Genomic DNA, 24,132 nt, shown 5'->3' on the forward strand with positions numbered 1-24,132 from the left:
CCGTGGTTTTTAGGACCGTGTTTCCCATTATGCTGTTCAGTTTTACATGATGGGATAAGGTACTGTCTCTAATGCCCTGTGTTGCAATTAGGAGCAATCCCAAAAGATGGAGAGAATTAAAATCAAGCTGCCTGCACTAACTGTATGTGAAGCGGCCGCCACTCTCCTAGTTATTTTTTCTCACTCAGCAATGACAACTCGCTCACTCTCTTTCTGAGTCACTACGTTATTCGTCGATTCACTTCATCATTCTTGTCTCTCTTAGTGTCCCTCTCTCCCTTTTCCCAGTGTCGCAATTGTCCTGATTTTAAAATATTGTGACTCAACATTTCATTGAAGTAGACAGAGATATTGAGAGGGAAAGGAAGAGGCGTGACAGAGAAGCCCTGATCGAGTGTCCTATTTCATTTATCAGTTTCTCTCAACATGAACACAACTTGAAGAATGCACAAGCAACACACTCTATTCATTCTCCTTCATCCGTCCAAATGAATCATCTTTCACAATACATCCTCTTGCTGTCATCTTCTGTCCCTGTATAGTTCTCTCATCCTCCTGCAGTAGTTCCATCTCCCCACTCCATTACAGATGTTGGATCTTCATTTGATCAGGAAATGCCAACTTGTGGTTTTTAAAAGGATTCTAAAGTTTGCAATTTCCACTTAGACATTTCTGACTTGTTTTGCCCTAACAAAAATGTATCAATCCTTACAAAAATGTCCATGAATTATAATCCACATAATTATTCATATTTCCTGTTGATGCAGGATAATTTTCCTGCTGTAGCAAATTGGCTCAAATTAAGTGTGTGTGTGTGTGTGTGTGTGTGTGTGTGTGTGTGTGTGTGTGTGTGTGTGTGTGTGTGTGTGTGTGTGTGTGTGTGTGTGTGTGTGTGTGTGTGTGTGTGTGAGAGAGAGAGAGAGAGAGAAGGACAGATTGGAGAACAACAAGAGAGTGAGGCTGTAGACAATTAAGATAGTCAGATAGTCACGCACGCACGTGTGTGTGTGTGTGTGTGAGAGAGAGAGAGAGAGAGAGAAGGACAGATTGGAGAACAACAAGAGAGTGAGGCTGTAGACAATTAAGATAGTCAGATAGTCACGCACGCACGCACGCACGCACGCACGCACGCACGCACGCACGCACGCACGCACGCACGCACGCACACACACACACACACACACACACACACACACACACACACACACACACACACACACACACACACACACACACACACACACACACACACACTCTGTCAGCATTCACATTCCCCTATTTCCTTACACTTTCGCCTCTGTTCTTTTCCTGTTAAACCCCATTCACATTCCCCTGCCTTCTCTCTGGCACCTTTTCTTTTTTCTTTCAGATGTCTAATCATGTCCTTAATGGGGTCAGTGATATTGTGTGTGGACTTTCAACAGTTGACTAAAGGTTTTAGTGTGCCTGCCTGGCATGGGCCATTCTGATACATTCCCTGAATGTAACTATCTGAATGCCAGGCGTGATAATTACCATGTGATGCAATTAAATGAGAAACGATGACAGATAATTCAAATCTAACGACATTCTCTGTCTGCTTCTCGTGACAGCAGACCGTTTTTCTCTGACAACAGCCAGCTGTTTTGATTCACAACTTAATTCAAAGCATATAGTGTTTGGGATTAAATGCAAATCAGCTATGTTGCCTTTGATACATTTGCATGACAAGTGAGAACGTTTGTCATATTCTCTTCCTGAAACAGCAAATGATCACATGAAATGTTCGTCTGTTTTCGTTTGGTCATAGCTGTTATTCATCTCATTTGAATGTGCGATTTGTTAATCATAGCTGCCGATTAAACTCCTTAATATTAATGTTCAATACAGTGTTTAATACAATGCTCAAGACAGTGTTAATGAGTATACACCCCATAGTGTTAGGCCACAGTGTACAAGACCAGCATTGGCTAGTGCTCGTTGGCTGTACCTGCGACAAAACGACACTATTTCTCATCCTATAGCTTGTTCTCCATCTTCTTTTTTAAATAGTGAGCCGAAATGTTTTCAGCACATTTATTTCCCTGACTGATCAAAACAAATGTTTTCGTGCCTCTCTCTTCTCTCTCTGTCACAGAGAGCAATGTGTTTGGAACATCAAATCGCATTGAAATCGCAGTGTTGAATCACACAACGTATTGAGATGTGAGAATCACAATACATATCGTGATAATAGCGTATCGTGAGGTCCCCGGCAATTCCCAGCCCCTAGTTCTATGTAATGCAGATAAATGGGGTTGTTAGTGTACACTTGCTGAATAGTAGTGTCCGTAACTGCCTACATGTTAGTGTGCAGCATACAATATAATTGGATTCTATGTAGTGTAGATAAATGTAGGTTAGTCAGTGTATTAGAAACTTCCAGTAGCTGAATAGGGTGTAAGCTCACAGAGGGAGGTGTAAGTCCTTACTGCTGGGCAGTGTGTGTGAGCGAAGGTTAGGATGATTATTACTATTGGATGGGGCCTGAATTATAAGCAGTGGCAACGGTGTGTGTGTGTCAATGAACGTGCCACTCATCAGGGTGTCAATGCTCTCCACATACTGTAGACAAAGATCACTGAGCTGGAGATGACAGGCTCTGCTGCTTCTGAAGACACCAACTGTCACAGACAGACACTCTCTCGAACAGACACTCTCTCACGCACACACAAATCCTGCCCGTCAGAGGGGTGTTGATGAAGGAGAGAAACTCGATCAGACAGGAATATGATTTTCTCATCCCTCCCATTTCTCCCATTTCTCCCTCCCTCCCTCCCTCCCTCCCTCCCATTTCTCCCTCCCATTTCTCCCTCCCTCCCTCCCTCCCTCCCTCCCTCCCTCCCTCCCTCCCTCCCTCCCTCCCTCCCTCCCTCCCTCCCTCCCTCCCTCCCTCCCCCCCCTCCCCCTCCCTCCCTCCCTCCCCTCCCTCCCTCCCTCCCTCCCTCCCTCCCTCCCTCCCTCCCTCCCTCTAAACAAAGTGAGCCTCTGTGATGAATGTAAATGATTGCCCTCCCCTGCGCTAGTCAATTAGAGCAAACTCAACCTTTCCTCTCTCTCCCTGAGTAAATACCCAGAACTTGCCTCCTCTCTCTATTCTCCCCATATTTAATACTATTCCTTCAGACTGCCTCAAACACCGCCTCTACTCAACGTATTAGCTCTCTTTCTCTCTATCTATCTATCTATCTATCTATCTATCTATCTATCTATCTATCTATCTATCTATCTATCTCTCTCTCTATCTATCCATCTATCCATCTATTCATCTATCCATCTATCCATCCATCCATCTATCTATCTATCTATCTATCTATCTATCTATCTATCTATCTATCTATCTATCTATCTATCTATCTATCTATCTATCTATCTATCTATCTATCTATCTATCTATCTATCTATCTATCTATCTATCTATCTATCTATCTATCTATCTATCTATCTATCTATCTATCTATCTATCTATCTATCTATCTATCTATCTATCTATCTATCTATCTATCTATCTATCTCTCTCTCTCTCTCTCTCTCTCTCTCTCTCTCTCTCTCTCTCTCTCTCTCTCTCTCTCTCTCTCTCTCTCTCTCTCTCTCTCTCTCTCTCTCTCTCTCTCTCTCTCTCTCGCACGCACGCACGCACGCACGCACGCACGCACGCACGCACGCACACACACACACACCAGCGTGAGTAGATGACTGTACATTAGCGCGGATCAGTGTGGGCTGAGAGAGGTGGCTGTGCAGCTGTTAGCCCCTGTAGTGTGTTGTCACAGACAGCGTGTTTATTCAATAGACACTCGGAGGGGAGCGCCAGACTCTGTCTGCCTATCTGGTCTGCCTGTCTGTCTGCGCTTTGACTGAAGGGGTCTCTCCATCGTTTCCTCTGTTCTGCATCAAAGCAGAAGCGTAGCAATCTAGACACACACACACTCGACACAGATGTGCAGAGACACATCCGTGGACACACACCTCTACGCGCATGCACGCACACAAGCCCCCCCCCTCCCAGTTGCTGTGCGTACATCTACAGTAAATACTGTAGCTTCTTTCCTTTACTATAGGATGTTACTGTAGATTGGAAGACTATTCGACTGAGAGGTTACCTGCAGGTTACAGATGAGTTTCTTAACACTCTACTAACGGGAGGTTCCGTGGAGCTCCGGGCTAAAAATCAACCTGATTGTGAATAAACTGCGGAATAAAACTAGCAGACCAGCTGATCTGAAGCTGTTATGGTGTTTGGGTATGAGTCTTTTTTTTTTATAGGGACAGTGCACATTAATCCACGTTTCAGTCAAGACGGCTTGATGCAAGACAGCGTAAATGGCTTGGTAAATAGTCATTGTCTGTTTCTCTGGTTAGGATAACAACTTCCAGATAATAAGGAACGACTCTCCCTGCCACATTTCTTTCCAATTCAGACATTGTTTCTCCAATAAAGTCAAATATACCACAGTAGGACGACTGGCCTTGTTGTCATGTAAGAACAGATAAAGGTTCAATCAGTGTTTCTGCAAGTAAAGAAATAATCTCCACTATCCACACAACACAGGAAATGTTACTTGTCAATTGTAATGAAATATTTTATTTCTGTTGTATGGAATGATTGTCAAATAGATAAATCACCCTAAGTCTGCTCAAATAACAAGATTAAAATGTTCTGATAATTTTACTGGGGCGGCAGGGTAGCCTAGTGGTTAGAGTGTTGGACTAGTAACCAAAAGGTTGCAAGTTCAAATCCCCAAGCTGACAAGGTACAAATCTGTCGTTCTGCCCCTGAACAAGCAGTTAACCCACTGTTCCTAGGCCGTCATTGAAAATAAGAATTTGTTCTTAACTGACTTGTTAAATAAAGGTAAAATAAATAATACTCACCAAAGGGTGAAATCGTCATGAAAACTGTTTGTAACTCCAACATCCGCATTATGGAGCAGTGAATCGGTGCTGGATGATGGTTGCAATTGAGATCAGCTATGATGGAGATTTTAGCTAGTATTGATGGTTAAATCAGAGATCAGCTATGATGGAGATTTTAGCTAGTATTGACGGTTAAATCAGAGATCAACTGGAGATAATATAGTGGCCATCAGTTGTTGCAATTGGTCCATTGTTTTGAAATATTATGAACAATTATTACACACAGTTTTCTAGATCCACACCAGAGCCCCCCTCCAGCATCAGACAGACAGCTGCGGGCCCTTAGTGGCGTTGGCTAGTATGTAAATGTGACAGGGGACCTGGGACTGTGTTCTGACAGAGCGAGGCGATGACGCACTGACATAAGTATATCTCAGCTGTTGTTGTGACAAGCCACTCTGTAAAAGATGCTACCCATTGAATCATCAACTGTACCGTGCCATCACAAAACAGGGCTCCGGGCTGGCACACACACAACAAGAGCATTTGGCCCCTCCAGCCCAATTACTAAGAGAGGAATTAACCGCAGTATAACACACACACACACACACACACAGTTTTGTATTGCTATCCTTCTGGGGACCAAATAATTGATTCCCATCCAAAATCCTATTTACCCTAACCTTAACCTAACCATAACCCTAACCCGTAACCCTAACCCTAACCCGTAACCCTAACCCTAACCCTAACCTTAACCCCAAAACCCTAAAACTATACCTAACCCTAACTCCTAACAGTTAACACCAACCTTAATTCTACACCTAACCCTAATTCTAACCTAAGCCCTAAACCTAAGCCCTAAGCCTGAAATATAAATTTTTCCTTGTGGGGACCGGCAAAATGTCCCCACTTGTAAATACATTTTCCTTGTTTCGCTGTCCTTGTGAGGACTTCTGGTACCCACAAGGATAGTTAAACAAAAAAACACACACACATACACACACATTAAAGAGACAGTAGCAGTACCAAGAATATTACCACACTCTGCCTTTCATCACATGGTCACACCCCATGGCACATAAAACATTCCTATAATTAGGTCATGTAGAATAGACATAATTGCTCTGTAATTGTTGCTTTTGTTAATGACCTCGTGTTTTTTAGTCATCGCTCGACTGTGTGTGATTTCACAGAGCGTGTGTGCGAGCTTGTGTGTCTGTTAGTGTGTGTGCATGTAAAATATACTGTGAGTTTCTATGTTTTTATGTTTGTGTGCATACAGTGCAACAGAGTGTAAGTGGATATTTCTTCACACTAATGGCGTCTTTAGCCAGATTGTTTCGATGGAAACCGCGTTGCCACGGAAACACTGCATGTCTTTGAAATGTCTCTCTCTATCCCTCACTCCCTCTCTCTTTCCTTCACTCCCTCTCCATATCTCTCTCCCTCTTGCTATCTCTCTCTCTTTCCTTCACTTCAGAGGGAGCTCTCCCTATCTCTTTCTCTCTCTCTCTCTCTCTCTCTTTCTCTCTCTCTCTCTCTCTCTCTCTCTCTCTCTCTCTCTCTCTCTCTCTCTCTCTCTCTCTCTCTCTCTCTCTCTCTCTCTCTCTCCCTCTCTCTCTCTCTCTCTCTCTCTCTCTCTCTCTCACTCTCACCCCTCTCTCTCCTTCTCTCTCTGTAACACTCACTTTCTCTATACCTCTTTCTTTCTCTTTCTATGAATCTGACAGTACAGCTGATGCCAGTCAAACAGTGTCTTCAGTTAGATGAGACATGGACCCAGAAATGGAGAGTTGGTTGGTTGCATTTCTTCTCTTAGAGGAGTGGGAGGCAGTGGAAAATGTTTGGCACATGTTTTTTTAATCAAATGTTACATATTGCAAAAAAGATACAGTTGAAAACTATTATGACAGGAGGAAAAACAGATTATAAGAGATGGGTAAAATTGAAGGAGGACTATAAAGAGAGAGGAGATATTGCAGATGAAAGGAGATGCCAATCTATCCCATTTGAATTCAGAGAGAGAGAGAGAGAGAGAGAGACCTGACACACTCAGCACACAGGGGACAAAAACCTACCTGGAGTTGACAGCATGCCCTCACCCATATGCCCCCCTAGACACAACTACGACAACATAACCAACAAAATCGGGTCACAACTCCTGCAGCTCTGTCGGACGCTGGATATGTACATAGTCAATGGTCGGCTTCGAGGGGACTCCTATGGTAGGTACACATATAGCTCTTGGCTAGTACTGTGGACTACCTTATCACTGACCTCAACCCAGAGTCTCTTAGAGCATTCACAGTCAGTCCACTGACACCACTATCAGATCACAGCAAAATCACAGTACTTGAACAGAGCTTTGCTCAATCATGAGGCATCAAAGCCAAAGGAACTGAATAGTATTAAGAAATGCTGTAGATGGAAGGAAAGTAGTGTGGAAATCTACCCCCAAAATATTAGGCAACAACAAATTCAATCCCTTCCAGACAATTTCCCGGACAAAATATTTTACTGTAATAGTGAAGGTATACACTTGGCAGTAGAAAACCTAAACAGTATATTTGACCTCTCAGCTTCCCTACCAAATCTAAAAGTTTGTATATACTCTACTCTATACCATGTACTCCATCTTGCCTATGCCGTTCTGTACCATCACTCATTCATATATCTTTATGTACGTATTCTTTATCCCTTTACACTTGTGTGTATAAGGTAGTAGTTTTGGAATTGTTAGGTTAGATTACTCGTTGGTTATTACTGCATTGTCGGAACTAGAAGAACAAGCATTTCACTACACTCGCATTAACATCTGCTAACCATGTGTATGTGACAAATAAATTTGATTTGATGTGTACACCGAGGAATTTAAAACTTACTACACTTTCCACTACTGTCCCAACAATGTGGATAGGGGGGTGCTCCCTCTGCTGTTTCCTGAAGTCTACGATCATCTCCTTTGTTTTGTTGACGTTAAGTGTGAGGTTATTTTCCTCACACCAGACTCCGAGGGCCCTCATCTCCTCCCTATAGGACGCCTCGTCATTGTTGGTAATCACGCCTACCACTGTAGCGTTGTCTGCAAACTCGATGATTGAGTTGGAGGCGTGCATGGCCACGCAGTCGTGTGTGAACAGGGAGTACAGGAGAGGGCTCAGAACGCACCCTTGTGGGGCCCCTACCCTCACCACCTGGGGGTGGCCCGTCAGGAAATTGGAGTGGGTCTAGGGTGTCAGGTAGGGTGGAGGTGATATGGTCATTGACTAGTCTCTCAAAGCACTTCATGATGACAGAAGTGAGTGCTACGGGGCGGTAGTCATTTAGCTCAGTTACCTTAGCTTTCTTGGAAACAGGAACAATGGTGGCCCTCTTGAGGCATGTGGGAACAGCAGACTGGGATAAGGATTGATTGAATATGTCCGTAAACACACCAGCCAGCTGGTCTGCACATGCTCTGAGGACGCTGCTGGGGAGGCCATCTGGGCCTGCAGCCTTGCGAGGGTTAACACGTTTAAATGTTTTACTCACGTCAGCTGCAGTGAAGGACAGTCCGCAGGTTTTGGTAGCGGGTCGTGTCAGTGGCACTGTATTGTCCTCAAAGTGAGCAAAGAAGTTGTTTAGTCTATCTGGGAGCATGACGCCCTGGTCCGCGAGCTGTTGAATTGTGACTCTACTTTGTCTCTATACTGACGCTTAGCTTGTTTGATTGCCTTGCGGAGGGAATAGCTACACTGTTTGTATTCGGTCATGTTTCCGGTCACCTTGCCCTGATTAAAAGCAGTGGTTCGCGCCTTCAGTTGCGCGCGAATGCTGCCATCAATCCACGGTTTCTGGTTTGGGTAGGTTTTAATAGTTGCTGTGGGTACGACATCACCGATGCACTTGCTAATAAACTCGCTCACTGAATCAGCGTATTTGTCAATGTTGTTGTTTGACGCAATGCAGAACATATCCCAATCCACGTGTTCGCAGCAATCTTGAAGCGTAGAATCAGATTGGTCGGACCAGAGTTGAACAGACCTGAGCACGGGAGCTTCCTGTTTTAGTCTCTGTCTATAGGCAGGGAGCAACAAAATGGAGTCGTTGTCAGCTTTTCCAAAAGGAGGGTGGGGGAGGGCTTTATATGCGTCGCTGAAGTTAGAATAACAATGATCTAGGGTTTTACCAGCCCTGGTAGCACAATCAATATGCTGATAGAATTTAGGGAGTCTTGTTTTCAGATTAGCTTTGTTAAATTCCCCAGCTACAATGAATGCAGCTTCAGGATATGTGGTTCGCAGTTTACATAGAGTAAAATAAAGTTTGTTCAGGGCCATCGATGTGTCTGCTTGGGGCAGAATATATATGGCTGTGATTATAATCGAAGAGAATTCTCTTGGTAGATAATGCAGTCGACATTTGATTGTGAGGAATTCTAAGTCAGGTGAACAGAAGGACATGAGTTCCTGTATGTTATTATGATCACACCACATCTCGTTAATCATAAGGCATACCCCCCCGCCCCTCTTCTTACCAGAAAGATGCTTGTTTCTGTCGGCACGATGCGTGAAGAAACCAGGTGGCTGTACCGACTCCAATAGCGTGTCTCGAGTGAGCCATGTTTCCGTGAAACAAAGTACGTTACAGTCTCTTATGTCTTTCTGGAATGCTACCCTTGCTCGGATTTCATCAACCTTGTCTTCAAGAGACTGGACATTGGCGAGTAGTATGCTCGGGAGCGGTACGCGATGTGCCTGTCTCCGGAGCCTGACCAGAAGACCTCTTCGTCTGCCCCTTTTACGGCGTCGTTGTTTTGGTTCGCCGGCTGGGATCCGATCCATTGTCCTGGGTGGTGGGCAAAACAGAGGATCCGCTTTGGGAAAGTCGCTTTCCTGGTCGTAATGATGGTGACTTGACGTTGCTCTTATATCCAGTAGTTCCTCCTGACTGTATGTAATAAAACCTAAGATTACATGGGGTACCAATGTAAGAAATAACACAATACTGCATAGTTTCCTAGGTACGCGAAGCGAGGCGGCCATCTCTGTCGGCGCCGGTTATGTATCCAAAACGAAGATGTATGGAGAAACCACTTCTCCAATCTTTTTGGCGCTGTAGCAAAGAACAAACAGCAAAACATATACATGATGGAATACAAATCATATAATCAACTATTAAAGAGTACCAGAACAGGATTGGATTCTTCAATTACATTGAATGAACAGAAACCTTGGGAAAATCCTCTGTATTATCATTAACAGCAGACTCGCTCATTTCCTCAGCGTTAGCAATGTACTGAGCAAATGTCAAATTGGCTTTTTACCAAATTACTGTACGACAGACAACGTATTCACCCATGGCAAACAAACAAACCAAAACAAACGCAAAGTCTTCTCATGCTTTTGTTTTCAAAAAAGCTTTTGACTCAATTTGGCACGAGGGCCTTCTATATAAATTGATGGAAAGTGGTGAAAGTGGTGTGCGGTTAAAATGGGCAGAAAACACATTTCTTTCCACAGGGCCAGGAGGTGAGACAGGGAAGCAGCTTAAGCCCCACCCTCTTCCACATATATATCAACCAATTGGCGAGGGCACTAGAACAGTCTGCAGGACCCGGCCTCATCCTACTAGAACCTGAAGTCAAATGTCTACTGTTTGCTAATGATCTTGTGCTTCTGTCACCAACCAAGGAGGGCCTACAGCAGCAGCTAGATCTTCTGCACAGATTCTGTCAGACCTGGGCCCTGACAGTAAATCTCAGTAAGACAAAAATAATGGTGTTCCAAAAAAGATCCAGTTTCCAGGACCACAAATACAAATTCCATCAAGACACCGTTGCCCTAGAGCACACAAAAGAACATCACATACTTCAGCCTACACATCAGCGCCACAGGTAACTTCCACAAAGCTGTGAACGATCTGAGAGACAAGGCAAGAAGAGCCTTCTATGCCACCAAAAGGAACATAAAATTTGACATACCAATTAGGATCTGGCTAAAAATACTTGAATTAGTTATAGAACCCATTGCTCTTTATGGTTGTGAGTTCTGAATTCTCAAAATGAATTCTCAAATTGGGACAAACACCAAATTGATACTCATGCAGAATTCTACAAAAATATCCTCAGTGTACAACATAAAACACAAAATAATGCATGCGGAGCAGAATTAGGCAAATACCAACTAATTATAAAAATCCAGAAAAGGGCCGTTAGATTCTACAACCACCTAAAAGGAAGCGATTCCCAAACCTTCCTTAACAAAGCCATCACCTAGAGAGAAATAAACATGGAGAATAGTCCCCTAAGAAAGCTGGTCCTGTGGCTCTGTTCACAAACACAAACAGACCCCACAGAGCCCCAATACAGCAACACAATTAGACCCAACAAAATCATGAGATAACAAAAAGATAATTACTTGAGACATTGGAAAGAATTAACCAAAAAACAGATCAAACTAGAATGCTATTTGGCCCTAAACAGAGAGTACATAGTGGCAGAATACCTGACCACTGAGCATAGCCTTGCTATTGAGAAAGTTTGCTCACCTGACCTGAATCTCATGAGAAGACAGGCTATGTGCACACAAAATGAGGTGGAAACTGAGCTGCACTTCTTAACCTCCTGCCAAATGTATGACCATATTAGAGACACATATTTCCCTCAGATTACACAGACCCACAAAGAATTTGAAAACAAATTGAATTTTGATAAATTCCCATATCTATTGGGTGAAACAGTTGTGACCTGTTGCTAAAAGAAAAGGGCAACCATTAAAGAACAAACACCTTTGTAAATACAACCTATATTTATGTTATATTTATGTTTATATTTATTTTCCCTTTTGTACTTTAACTATTTGCACATCATTACAACACTGTGTATAGACATAATATGCCATTTGAAATGTCTTTATTCTTTTTGAACTTTTGGAAGTGTAAATCTTGTATTATTTATTTAACTTTTGTTTATTATCTATTTCACTTGCTTTGGCAATGTAAACATACAGTGCCTTGCGAAAGTATTCGGCCCCCTTGAACTCTGCGACCTTTTGCCACATTTCAGGCTTCAAACATAAAGATATAAAGCTGTATTTTTTTGTGAAGAATCAACAACAAGTGGGACACAATCATGAAGTGGAACGACATTTATTGGATATTTACTTTTTTAACAAATCAAAAACTGAAAAATTGGGCGTGCAAAATTATTCAGCCCCTTTACTTTCATTGCAGCAAACTCTCTCCAGAAGTTCAGTGAGGATCTCTGAATGATCCAATGTTGACCTAAATGACTAATGATGATAAATACAATCCACCTGTGTGTAATCAAGTCTCCGTATAAATGCACCTGCACTGTGATAGTCTCAGAGGTCCGTTAAAAGCGCAGAGAGCATCATGAAGAACAAGGAACACACCAGGCAGGTCCGAGATACTGTTGTGAAGAAGTTTAAAGCCGGATTTGGATACAAGAAGATTTCCCAGCTTTAAACATCCCAAGGAGCACTGTGCAAGCGATAATATTGAAATGGAAGGAGTATCAGACCACTGCAAATCTACCAAGACCTGGCCGTCCCTCTAAACTTTCAGCTCATACAAGGAGAAGACTGATCAGAGATGCAGCCAAGATGCCCATGATCACTCTGGATGAACTGCAGAGATCTACAGCTGAGGTGGGAGACTCTGTCCATCGGACAACAATCAGTCGTATATTGCACAAATCTGGCCTTTATGGAAGAGTGGCAAGAAGAAAGCCATTTCTTAAAGATATCCATAAAAAGTGTTTTTTAAAGTTTGCTACAAGCCACCTGGGAGACACACCAAACATGTGGAAGAAGGTGCTCTGGTCAGATGAAACCAAAATTGAACTTTTTGGCAACAATGCAAAATGATATGTTTGGCGTAAAAGCAACACTGCTCATCACCCTTAACACACCATCCCCACTGTCAAACATGGTGGTGGCAGCATCATGGTTTGGGCCTGCTTTTCTTCAGCAGGGACAGGGAAGATGGTTAAAATTGATGGGAAGATGGATGGAGCCAAATACAGGACCATTCTGGAAGAAAACCTGATGGAGTCTGCAAAAGACCTGAGACTGGGACGGAGATTTGTCTTCCAACAAGACAATGATCCAAAACATAAAGCAAAATCTACAATGGAATGGTTCAAAAATAAACATATCCAGGTGTTAGAGTGGCCAAGTCAAAGTCCAGACCTGAATCCAATCGAGAATCTGTGGAAAGAACTGAAAACTGCTGTTCACAAATGCTCTCCATCCAACCTCACTGAGCTCGAGCTGTTTTGCAAGGAGGAATGGGAAAAAATTTCAGTCTCTCGATGTGCAAAACTGATAGAGACATACCCCAAGCGACTTACAGCTGTAATTGCAGCAAAAGGTGGCGCTACAAAGTATTGACTTAAGGGGGCTGAATAATTTTGCACGCCCAATTTTTCAGTTTTTGATTTGTTAAAAAAGTTTGAAATATCCAATAAATGTCGTTCCACTTCATGATTGTGTCCCACTTGTTGTTGATTCTTCACAAAAAAATACAGTTTGATATCTTTAAGTTTGAAGCCTGAAATGTGGCAAAAGGTTGCAAAGTTCAAGGGGGCCGAATACTTTCGCAAGTCACTGTATGTTATCCATGCCAATAAAGACCCTTCAATTGAAATTAAAATTGAATTGAGAGAGCGTGTTTTAAATAAATACTGTAGATGACGGAAGGAGTTAGTTGGAGAATGAAAGAGAGTATGCTGATTAATGGACAGAGAGAGAGAGAGAGAGAGAGACATTAGTGAGGGAAAACAGAATGAAGGGAGGAATCAGCATGAAGTGGAGGTGGACAGAGTTAGGCTGAGAGGAGAAGGAGGAGAGAAAGAGAGGGAGTGGAAATGGGATTCAAAAAAACACACTGACAGGGTTGTGAACCACATGTATCTCATTGTACTCTGTACTTGGCTCTACTCTGCACTCTAACCTTCTGTGCTTGTTAGAGAGAAGGGGGGGGGGAGACACACACATGTGTTTGGCAGAAGTGAAACACCCACATAAAATCACTGGCCATTTTCTCAAGAGGTTGATCTTTGATGGGAAATCAAGGCTAGAGTAAATTCTACATTATGCACTCCCATTTCCTTGCATTCTCCAGGGACAAATTTTTCGCGATTGATATATTTACATTTTAGTAATTTAGCAGATGCTCTTATCCAGAGTGAATTATGCAGTGCATACATTTTCATACTTTTTTCTTACTGGTCCCCCGTGGGAATCTGGTCCCCAGTGGGAATCTGGTCCCCAGTGGGAATCTGGTCCCCAGTGGGAATCTGGTCCCCAGTGGGAATCTGGTCCCCAGTGGGAATCTGGTCCCCAGTGGGAATCTGGTCCCCAGTGGGAATCTGGTCCCCCGTGGGAATCTGGTCCCCAGTGGGAATCTGGTCCCCGTGGGAATCTGGTCCCCCGTGGGAATCTGGTCCCCAGTGGGAATCTGGTCCCCCGTGGGAATCTGGTCCCCCGTGGGAATCTGGTCCCCAGTGGGAATCTGGTCCCCCGTGGGAATCTGGTCCCCCGTGGGAATCTGGTCCCCAGTGGGAATCTGGTCCCCAGTGGGAATCTGGTCCCCAGTGGGAATCAAACTCACAACCTGGGTATTGCAAGCTCCATTTTCTACCAACTGAGCCACACTGGACCACAATATGCTTTTATACAACGACATACTTTTATACAAACTGTTGTTTTCTTTATTCAGTCACTCTATTCATTACGCCAGTGTATTTACAGTATAGTCTTTCTATAGTGACACTGCATTAGCTTAGCATTCAAATGAAGACCTTCTCCACCAATGTGTTTTGAGAAAGAGGCGAGGAGAGAGGACACAAGGAATCAAGGAAAGAGGAACTGAGAAAGCGCTATAGCATACAGTAGTTAGTTGCCCATCTTGGGCTCAGTCAGGGTCACGTATAAGTGGCTCCTCTCTATTGGCTGGGGTGGAATGGACCAATCATCATGCAGCGCATCCATGTGTCAGTGATTAATTACCCAGCATGCTCTCCCGTTGTTAACGAGCTTAATCAACTCCTCGTGACGGGAGGTTTTCATTAACCACAGAGTGCAAAGGTCTTGTTCTCCTTCTCCATCCTTCCATCCTCCTTTCCTCATTGTTTTGGGCTTTGTTCTTCGCTGTCTCAACCAGACTCACCTTCCTTCCTTCCTTCCTTCCTTCCTTCCTTCCTTCCTTCCTTCCTTCCTTCCTTCCTTCCTTCCTTCCTTCCTTCCTTCCTTCCTTCCTTCCTTCTTCCTTCCTTCCTCCCTCCCTCCCTCTCCCCTCCCTCCCTCCCTCCCTCCCTCCCTCCCTCCCTTCCTTCCTTCCTTCCTTCCTTCCTTCCTGTCCCGAACACCAGCCTCTCTGTCCTGGTCTTGTCCTTTAATCTGTCATCCCCATGTCCCTCGCCGTCAATCCATTTCAGTGTATTTCAGGATGTAATGGGCTTGGCTGACATGATGTGAGTCCTGCCAGGGCTGTAGACATTACAGTAGCAGATCCAATAAGACAATTGGCCTCCTCCATCTTTGCCCTCCGTACACAGAGTGGCAGTTTGAGACACATTAGTGGAGACTGGAGGAAAAATGTTTGAAGGTTTGGAAAAAAGCAAGTGTGCGTGTGCACTCACACAGGAGTGTGTATGTGTACTTGTAATACAGATGAATTTGAAACACAAAGTGATTGTCATTTATTTTAATTAGATATTCAGCACATTATTAAAATGTTTATTGAGAGCAGAACCTGGTGTTGGGAAACTGAAATAGAGAAGATGGTGAGGGGGGGAAAGATATGTTGGGAAAGAGGATGATAAATCATTCCAGGTATTTCTCTTTGTTTAATAATATGTTTCTGGGCTGATTCACTGAGTCATTCACTGCTATGTCAAATAGGACCTATTTTATTAGTGTCTTATCATAAGTAAGGGGACTCGTGTGTGTGTGTGTGTGTGTGTGTGTGTGTGTGTGTGTGTGTGTGTGTGTGTGTGTGTGTGTGTGTGTGTGTGTGCGTGTGCGTGTGTGTGTGTGTGCGCTTACTCATTCAAGGGTTTTTCTTTATTTTTTTACTATTTTCTATATTGTAGAATAATAGGGAAGACATCAAAACTATGAAGTGTTAACCAAAATAAACAAAACTGTTAAAGAAATCAAAATATAATTTATCTATAAGCAGTCACCCTTTGCCTTGATGACAGCTTTGCACACTCTTGGCATTATCTCAACCAGAGTAGTCACCAGGAATGCATTTCAATTAACATGTGTGCTTTGTTAATAATCAATTTGTGGAATTTTTTTCCTTGTTAATGCGTTTGAGCCAATCAGTTGTGTTGTGACAAGGTAGGGGTGGTATACAGAAGATAGCCCTATTTGGTAAAGACCAAGTCCATATTATGGCAAGAACAGCTTAAATAAGCAAAGAGAAACAACAGACCATCATCACTTTAAGACATGGTCAGTCAATGCGGAAAATGTCAATAACTTTAAATGTTTCTTCAAGTGTAGTCGCAAAAACCATCAAGCGCTATGATGAAACTGTCTCTCATGAGGACCGCCACAGGAAAGGAAGACCCAGAGTTACCTCTGCTGCAGAGGATAAGTTCATTAGAGTTACCAGCCTCAGAAATTGCAGCCCAAATAATTGCTTCATGGAGTTCAAGTAACACACATCTCCACATACACTGTTCAAAGGAGACTTGAAGGACTTGAGACTTGGAGGCTTGAATCAGGTCTTCATGGTCGAACTGCTGCAAAGAAACCACTACTAAAGGACACCAAAAATAAGAAGAGACTTGCTTGGGGCAAGAAACACGAGCAATGGATATTAAACCTGTGGTAATTTACCCTTTGGTCTGTTGAGTCCAAATTTGAGATTTTTAGTTCCAACCGCTGTGTCTTTATGAGCTGCAGAGTAGGTAAACGGATGATCTCTGCATATGTGGTTCCCACCGTGAAGTATGGAAGAGGAGGTGTGATGCTGTGGGGGGTGCTTGCTGGTGACACTGTCTGTGATTTATTTAAAATTCAAGGCACACTTAACCAGCATGACTACCACAGCATTCTGCAGAGATACGCCATCCCATCTGGTTTGCACTTAGTGGGACTACCATTTGTTTTCAACAGGACAATGACCCAATACACCTCCAGGCTGCGTAAGGGCTATTTGACCAAGGAGAGTGAGGGAGTGATACATTAGATGACCTGGCCTCCACAATCACCCGACCTCAACCGAATTGAGATGGTTTGGGGTGAGTTGGACCACAGAGTGAAGGAAAAGCAGCCAACAAGTGCTCAGCATATGTGGGAACTCCTTCAAGACTTTTTAAAGCCAATAGTGTGCAAAGCTGTCATCAAGGCAAAGGGTGGTTACTTTGAAGAATCACAAATCTCAAATATATTTGTTTAGCACTTTTTTGGTTACGACATGATTCCATATGTGCTATTTAATAGTTTTGATGTCTTCACTATTATTCTACAATGTAGAAAATAGTACAAATAAAGAAAAACCATTGAATGAGTAGGCATGTCCAAACCTTTGACTGGTACTGTATGTATTCATGCATGTATATGTATGGCACCATATGCACATATAGTATGCGTACATGGTAAATATGTTTCCAAGCTGTAGAACCAGTGCATGAGCAGTCATATTGTATGACCTGAGTTTAACCACCTCCGTGTGTGTGTGTGTGTGTGTGTGTGTGTGTGTGTGTGTGTGTGTGTGTGTGTGTGTGTGTGTGTGTGTGTGTGTGTGTGTGTGAGAGCGTGTGTGTGTGTGAGAGCGTGTGTGTGAGAGCGTGCGTGCGTGCGTGCGTGGTTGTGACCATGGTTTGTGTGTGTGTGGAGGATGGTTGTGACCACGGGGGTTTGGTGACGTGACCAACATGATATTCTCCACACAGAGGTCAGAGGTAGAGCCTGCTGGCTGTGGTGAGGACAGGCCTCAGCATGCTGATAATAAAGGTCACAGTGTATTTTACAGTTTGTTAAAATGGACATTATACTGGAAAAATAACTCTATAATGTCCTTTTTAATGGACTGTAAAATACGCAAAACACTACTGTACATACTTGGTTTCTTTGGGATTCATTGAAGCGAACCACAGAACAGCTTCTGTGAGACTGCTTCCTGGCAGCCACAAGATGTACTAGTTTGTTGACTAAAGTACAAAACCTGCACTTTTTGTCAAACATTGATTTCCTTGTGATTCACACATAACATTCACAGCTTCTTACTGTGAGAGTGGTTAATTGCTACGCAACAGGAGCGAAAACTTTTTGCTAGTTTGTTAATGACATCGGACTTAGGAGCCAGAGATTTGAGATGCTGAGGTCCTTTTTGATTTCATATTGTGCTGCTCACAAAATGTTGCGATGTCCTACCGCACTCTATATCTAGTTCCCATGATTACCATCCCCATTTTCCAGAACTCATCATTTATAGAATGCACATGTTCTTAGTCTATTGGCTGCCCAGCAAATGAGACGAGAGCAACTGTGTAATCATTTCCTGGACCAAAAATAGCGGAGTAATTCAATCAAGACACTGTGGGTTCTTCAAATGAAGTGCATAAGAAAAAGCGACGCAACAGGAAAGACTTCAAAATAGGGTCAATCCTAATTAAACAAGGAATGTCTGATGAATTAACTCTGTGTGTATTTGATTAGCGAAGACATTTTATGATGAAGCATGGTGAGCTTAAACCACAGAGCGAGACTGACAGCAGGATGAACGTGCTGGGGAGAAAATATGGAAAGACAGAGGAAAGATAGAGAAAAGACAGAGGGAAGATAGATAGATAGATGGAGGAAAGATAGATAGATGGAGGAAAGACAGAGGAAAGACAGAGGGAAGATAGATAGATGGCGGAAAGACAGAGGGAAGATAGATAGATGGAGGAAAGACAGAGGGAAGATAGATAGATGGAGGAAATACAGAGGGTAGATAGATAGATGGAGGAAAGACAGAGGAAAGACAGAGGGAAGATAGATGGAGGAAAGACAGAGGGAAGATAGATAGATGGAGGAAAGACAGGAAAGATAGATAGATGGAGGAAAGACAGAGAGAGGGAAGATAGATAGATGGAGGAAAGACAGAGGGAAGATAGATAGATAGAGGGAAGATAGATAGATGGAGGAAACACAGAGTGAAGATAGATAGATGGAGGAATGACGGATAGAGGAAAGATAGTTGGAAGGGGGAGAGGATAAAAGGTGGATTGAAAGAGGGGAGTGAAGTGGAAAAACGGAGTGTTTGAAAGAGAGGAAGGAAAGGATGTGTCTATGATAACGCAGCTGCTACTTCAATGTGTGAATGTGTGTGTTTGTGAATCCCTCTCTTGTTCTTACTCTATCTCTCTCTGGGAGTTCTTAGGTTTTTCCTGTTTTCTCAATTGAGACTCCTCTCTATCTCTCGCTCAGCCCCAACTGCCACCCCCTCCCTCTCTCTCTCTCATCACCCCTATCCCCCTCTCTCTCTCTCTCTCTCTCTCTCTCTCTCTCTCTCTCTCTCTCTCTCTCTCTCTCTCTCTCAAACCTCTCCCACCAGGGCTTGTTAAGCGGAGGGCTGATATGTCGTTCTCTCCCTGCAAATCTAATTGGAGACAGGCTTTCATTGGCATGACATGGAGATGAGTTGCCAAATCCTTTCAGACCCGCTTTAGACTGCTCACACACACACACACACACACACACACACACACACACACACACACACACACACACACACACACACACACACACACACACACACACACACACACACACACACACACACACACACACACACACACACACACACACACACACACACACACACACACACACACACACACACACACAGCACACATTGACGCAGCAGAGGAAGCAGCTAGCTCCGTCGACGACGCCAGGCGAAGCCACCGTGACAATCTGATACAAATCAAGCTCACAACCCTTCAGAGTCTTAATAGGTTTAAATAGTAGCCGCCCTCAACACTGCTCCCCATCCCAGCACATCTTATAGAAACGAGGGACATCCTGCAAAAGAAGAAGGAAGCGATGGAAGCACTTGTTTGTATACTAAGACTCTGCATATATTCATACATGTGTTGCAGAGTGGTTGATGTGAGGTGTTAGAGCCACTATGTTAAAGACGGGTTACTCACATATTATTCTTCATCCCAGTACAGTACGTTACAAATCCTCAGAGAGATGCAATAGGTTACAGTGTTGTATAAATACCTGCGGCTGGTTGCTGTCATCTTCATGCACAACGGGATAATGATGATAGTGATAGTGAGTCATTTAAGCTGCTCTACTTTACTAGCCTCCTTTAGCTAATGTCTGCAACATGCAGCTGTGTAGCAGCAGAAGTGGTGCCACTACAACACATAATATGTAAGCGTCGGCTCGTGTGATTTCGCGCTGAACCGTCAAACTCACATAGCACAACGCCAACAAAAGCATGTCAAAATTCAAAAACAATACTCTTCAGAGAGTTACAATGATAGGTATTTTTCCATCTCGAAGAAAAATGTCCTTTCTCTGCTCTCTTTCATTCATCCGTTGAGCATCTCTCACATCACTCATAGGTTCCATCCAGAAATGGCACCCTCTATCCTATTTTGTGCACCACTTATAACCAGGGCCCATACAAGTGTTGGGCATCACATCACAGTTAGTTGGGCTAGTGAACACTGATGTGAGTGGACAGGACATGCAACTTTGTCGCTGGTCAGGAACGAGACGAGTTTGACCCTGCTGGCCCTGCAGGACACTGGTTGGCATCTCGCAGACATGAGCTAATTGAGCTTTAGGACTTGGTGTGAAGAAGATAAACACGAAGAGTAAAAAAAAAAACACTGACAGACAGTAATTCCATTAGGAGAAAAAAAAACGAGTGAATTGATGAGGATATTAAAGAGAACATTAGACTGATTAGCTGTTATTCTATGAATAATGGAATAGGTGTCTGCTGATCCAAGTGAATGACATTTGAGGAAGAGAGAGAGAAAAGTGAGAAAGAGAATGAAAAGAGAGAATAGAATGATAGAGGAAAAGAGCGGAAAGAAGTCTTCAAATTAAATTACATCTGTATCCGCACAGTGATGAATAATGTAGGACAGAGAAAGAATAGAGAGAGAAGTGTGTAAAGGTGTGAAGAGGAGAGATTAGGGCTCAGGATAGATTGAGAAACGTGGAGGATCAAGAGGAGTCAATGGCTGCCGTGGATTTGCGGGTGATTGACAGGAAGTTATGGGAAGGGACAAACACAGCATACATACAAAAACACTCACCTTAGAAATGTATATGACCCTCAGAACATATGGAACGTAGTCTAAATAGCAACGGGTTTCAATAGAAAGGTTAGAGTTTAAGGGTGCGCCTATGATGCGTTTGTGCACAAGCATATTATTTTAACACGGTTATTTCAAGTGAAGTGTCTCCTGACTGTCAACGTTTCAGGATTAATCCCCCAACCTCCCCTATTCTACTTCCACACTTCCGTCCCCCATTGACATGGAATGTGATTACCTCATCAAAGCAGAAGCTAGGTAACGGATCAAGCCATATCTGTCCCTGTGGGGGAGGTGGGAGATGTAACAGGGCGGGAAGTGGGCTTTGATGTGGAGTGGAGCGAGTAGACCTGAGCCAGGGAGAGTTCAGCCCAGCCTGCTGCAGGAGTAACATGGAGCCACAACCTATGGACACGCCCATACACACAGAGTCACACACAGAGCTGTCACATAGGCAGGCCATGCTTGCTTGCACATGGGAACATGCAGATATAGTATGGACGTCACACATATTCATTCACAAGCTAACGGTGTCGCTCACTCACTCACTCACTCACTCACTCACATACGGTGGGGTCCAACGTTACACCCTTGATTACGATTAGAAAAAAATACTATATAAAATTAATAATTAAAATACTGTGCTGTATTGTATGCTAAAAAAAACATTATTTAATACTTATACAGTTGCTCAGAGAAAGAGATTTTGTTCAACAAGTAATACTTTTTTTTGTCTCAAAAAAGTAGGGTTAAAAATGATTGAGAACCCAGTTTTCAAAACCTTCATATATCTCACCTTGGGAGGATAAAGTAACTGATACTTTTTCTAAAATGTTTGGAGAACACATTGGTAGGGATCCATACAGAATCCTTCCAGATCCTTGATATCCTTTGTCTGCGTTTTATGGGATTGTCCTCCTCAAATCAAACCACATGTTTTCAATTGGTTTCAAGTCTGGAAACTGACATAACTATTGCAAAAAGTTGATTATGTGGCCAGTTAACCCTTTTATATGTGGATTTTTATGTTTGCTTGGTGTTATTGTCTTCCTGGAAGAGGAATGGTCTAAGATGCCTTCCAATGTGTTCTCCAACTCATTAAACATTTTGGAAAAAGGCTTAGTGCCATTATCCTTGTATGGCGAGGTATTGAAAACAGGGGTGTCAGTAATATTGACCCCTGCCTTTTTCAGAAAAGAAACTGCATCTATTTCTCTGAGCAATTGTATTAGTATAAAATAATATACTTTTCCATTTGTGTAGCTTACAGTATAGCTCAGTATTTGAATTATTTATTTTATACAGTAATATTTTCTTATCTTTGTGTCAATCATTTCAAACCCCACTGTACATGTGAGCAGATTCACGCACACATCACACACACACACACACACACACACACACACACACACACACACACACACACACACACACACACACACACACACACACACACACACACACACACACACACACACACACACACACACACACACACACACACGCTCAGGCATGTTTGTTTTACCTATCCTTGTGGGGACCAAACAATTGATTCCCATTCAAAATCTTATTTTCCCTAACCCCTAAACCTAACCTTAAACCCTACCACTAACCCTAATTCTAACCCTGATCCTAATTGTAACCCTAACCCTAACCGTAAACCTAACCCCTAAACCTAAAATAGCCTTTTTCCTTGTGGTGACCGGTGAGATGTCCCCACTTATCAGAATTGTCCATGTTTTACTATCCTTGTGAGGACACACACACACACACACTCACAATCTCGCTCACACTCACTCACTAGTAATCGTACACGCACTCCCCCTCTGACAAACTCATGAACACAAATAGACCCCTGACGTTCAGCTGATGCTGGGCGTGACCTCTTCATACAGTTCCTCTGATGTCCCCTCCAGTCCCTTAGTTCCATAAATAATGCATCTCAACCATCACGTCCTCATGGGCGACTGAACAACATCGCCCCCTGGACCTCCCTTGAGTCTCCAGATGTTGTTTGTGTGTGTGGCCTCCCCATGTGCTGTACTTGTACTATCCTCCTTTACATCTCATTTCCGTTTGACCGTTGACCTGACGTCCCGTTCTTCTGTCTTCTCTCTCTTCCCCATGTTTGCAGGACGACCATTCCATGTTCTTCCAGTTTGGCCCGTCCATAGAGCAGCAGGCCTCCATCATGCTGAAGATCATGGAGGAATACGACTGGTACATCTTCTCCATCGTCACCACCTACTACCCCGGATACCAGGACTTTGTCAACAAAGTGAGGCAGACCAGACCTGGGTTCAAATACTATTGGAAATCAGTTCAAATACACTATGTATACAAAAGTATGTGGACACCCCTTCAAATTTGTGGATTTGACGATTTCAGCCGCACCCAATACTGACAAGTGTATAACATAGAGCACACAGCATTCCAATCTCCATTGACAAACATTGACAAACATTGGCAGTAGAATGGCTTTACTGAAGAGCTCAGTGACTTTTAACGTGGCACTGTCATAGGATGCCACCTTTCAACAAGCCAGTTCATCAAATTTCTGCCCTGCTAGTGCTGTTATTGTGATGTGGAAACGTCTAAGAGCAACAACGGCTCAGCTGCGAAGTGGTAGGGCACACAAGCTCACAGACTGGGACCGGCGAGAGCTGAAGCGAGTAGCGTGTAAAAATCGTCTGTCCTCCGCATAACTCAATACTGAGTTCCAAAATGCCTCTGGAAGCAACGTCAGCACAAGTCAGCACAAGAAGTGTTCATCGGGAGCTTCATGAAATGAGTTTCCATGGCCGAGCAGCCGCACACAAGCCTAAGATCAGTATTTGCAATGCCAAGCATTGGCTGGAGTGGTGTAAAGCTTGCCGCCATTGGACTCTGGAGCAGTGGAAATGCTTTCTCTGCAGTGATGAATCACGCTTCACCATCTGGCAGTCCGACGAATTATTCTGGATTTGGCA

At 43.4% G+C, this 24,132-nt stretch overlaps 1 protein-coding gene across 1 annotated transcript in view; it reads left to right on the top strand.

Moving 5' to 3' along the window:
• Positions 1–24,132, top strand: part of LOC135536315 (glutamate receptor ionotropic, NMDA 2B-like) — a 138,290-nt gene that overhangs the window by 42,605 nt on the left and 71,553 nt on the right. The window contains 1 exon segment of the mRNA XM_064962676.1: positions 23,298–23,441. Coding sequence (XP_064818748.1) covers positions 23,298–23,441 — 144 coding nt within the window.

Source organism: Oncorhynchus masou, chromosome 5, assembly GCF_036934945.1.
Source record: "Oncorhynchus masou masou isolate Uvic2021 chromosome 5, UVic_Omas_1.1, whole genome shotgun sequence".
NCBI lineage: Eukaryota > Metazoa > Chordata > Actinopteri > Salmoniformes > Salmonidae > Oncorhynchus > Oncorhynchus masou.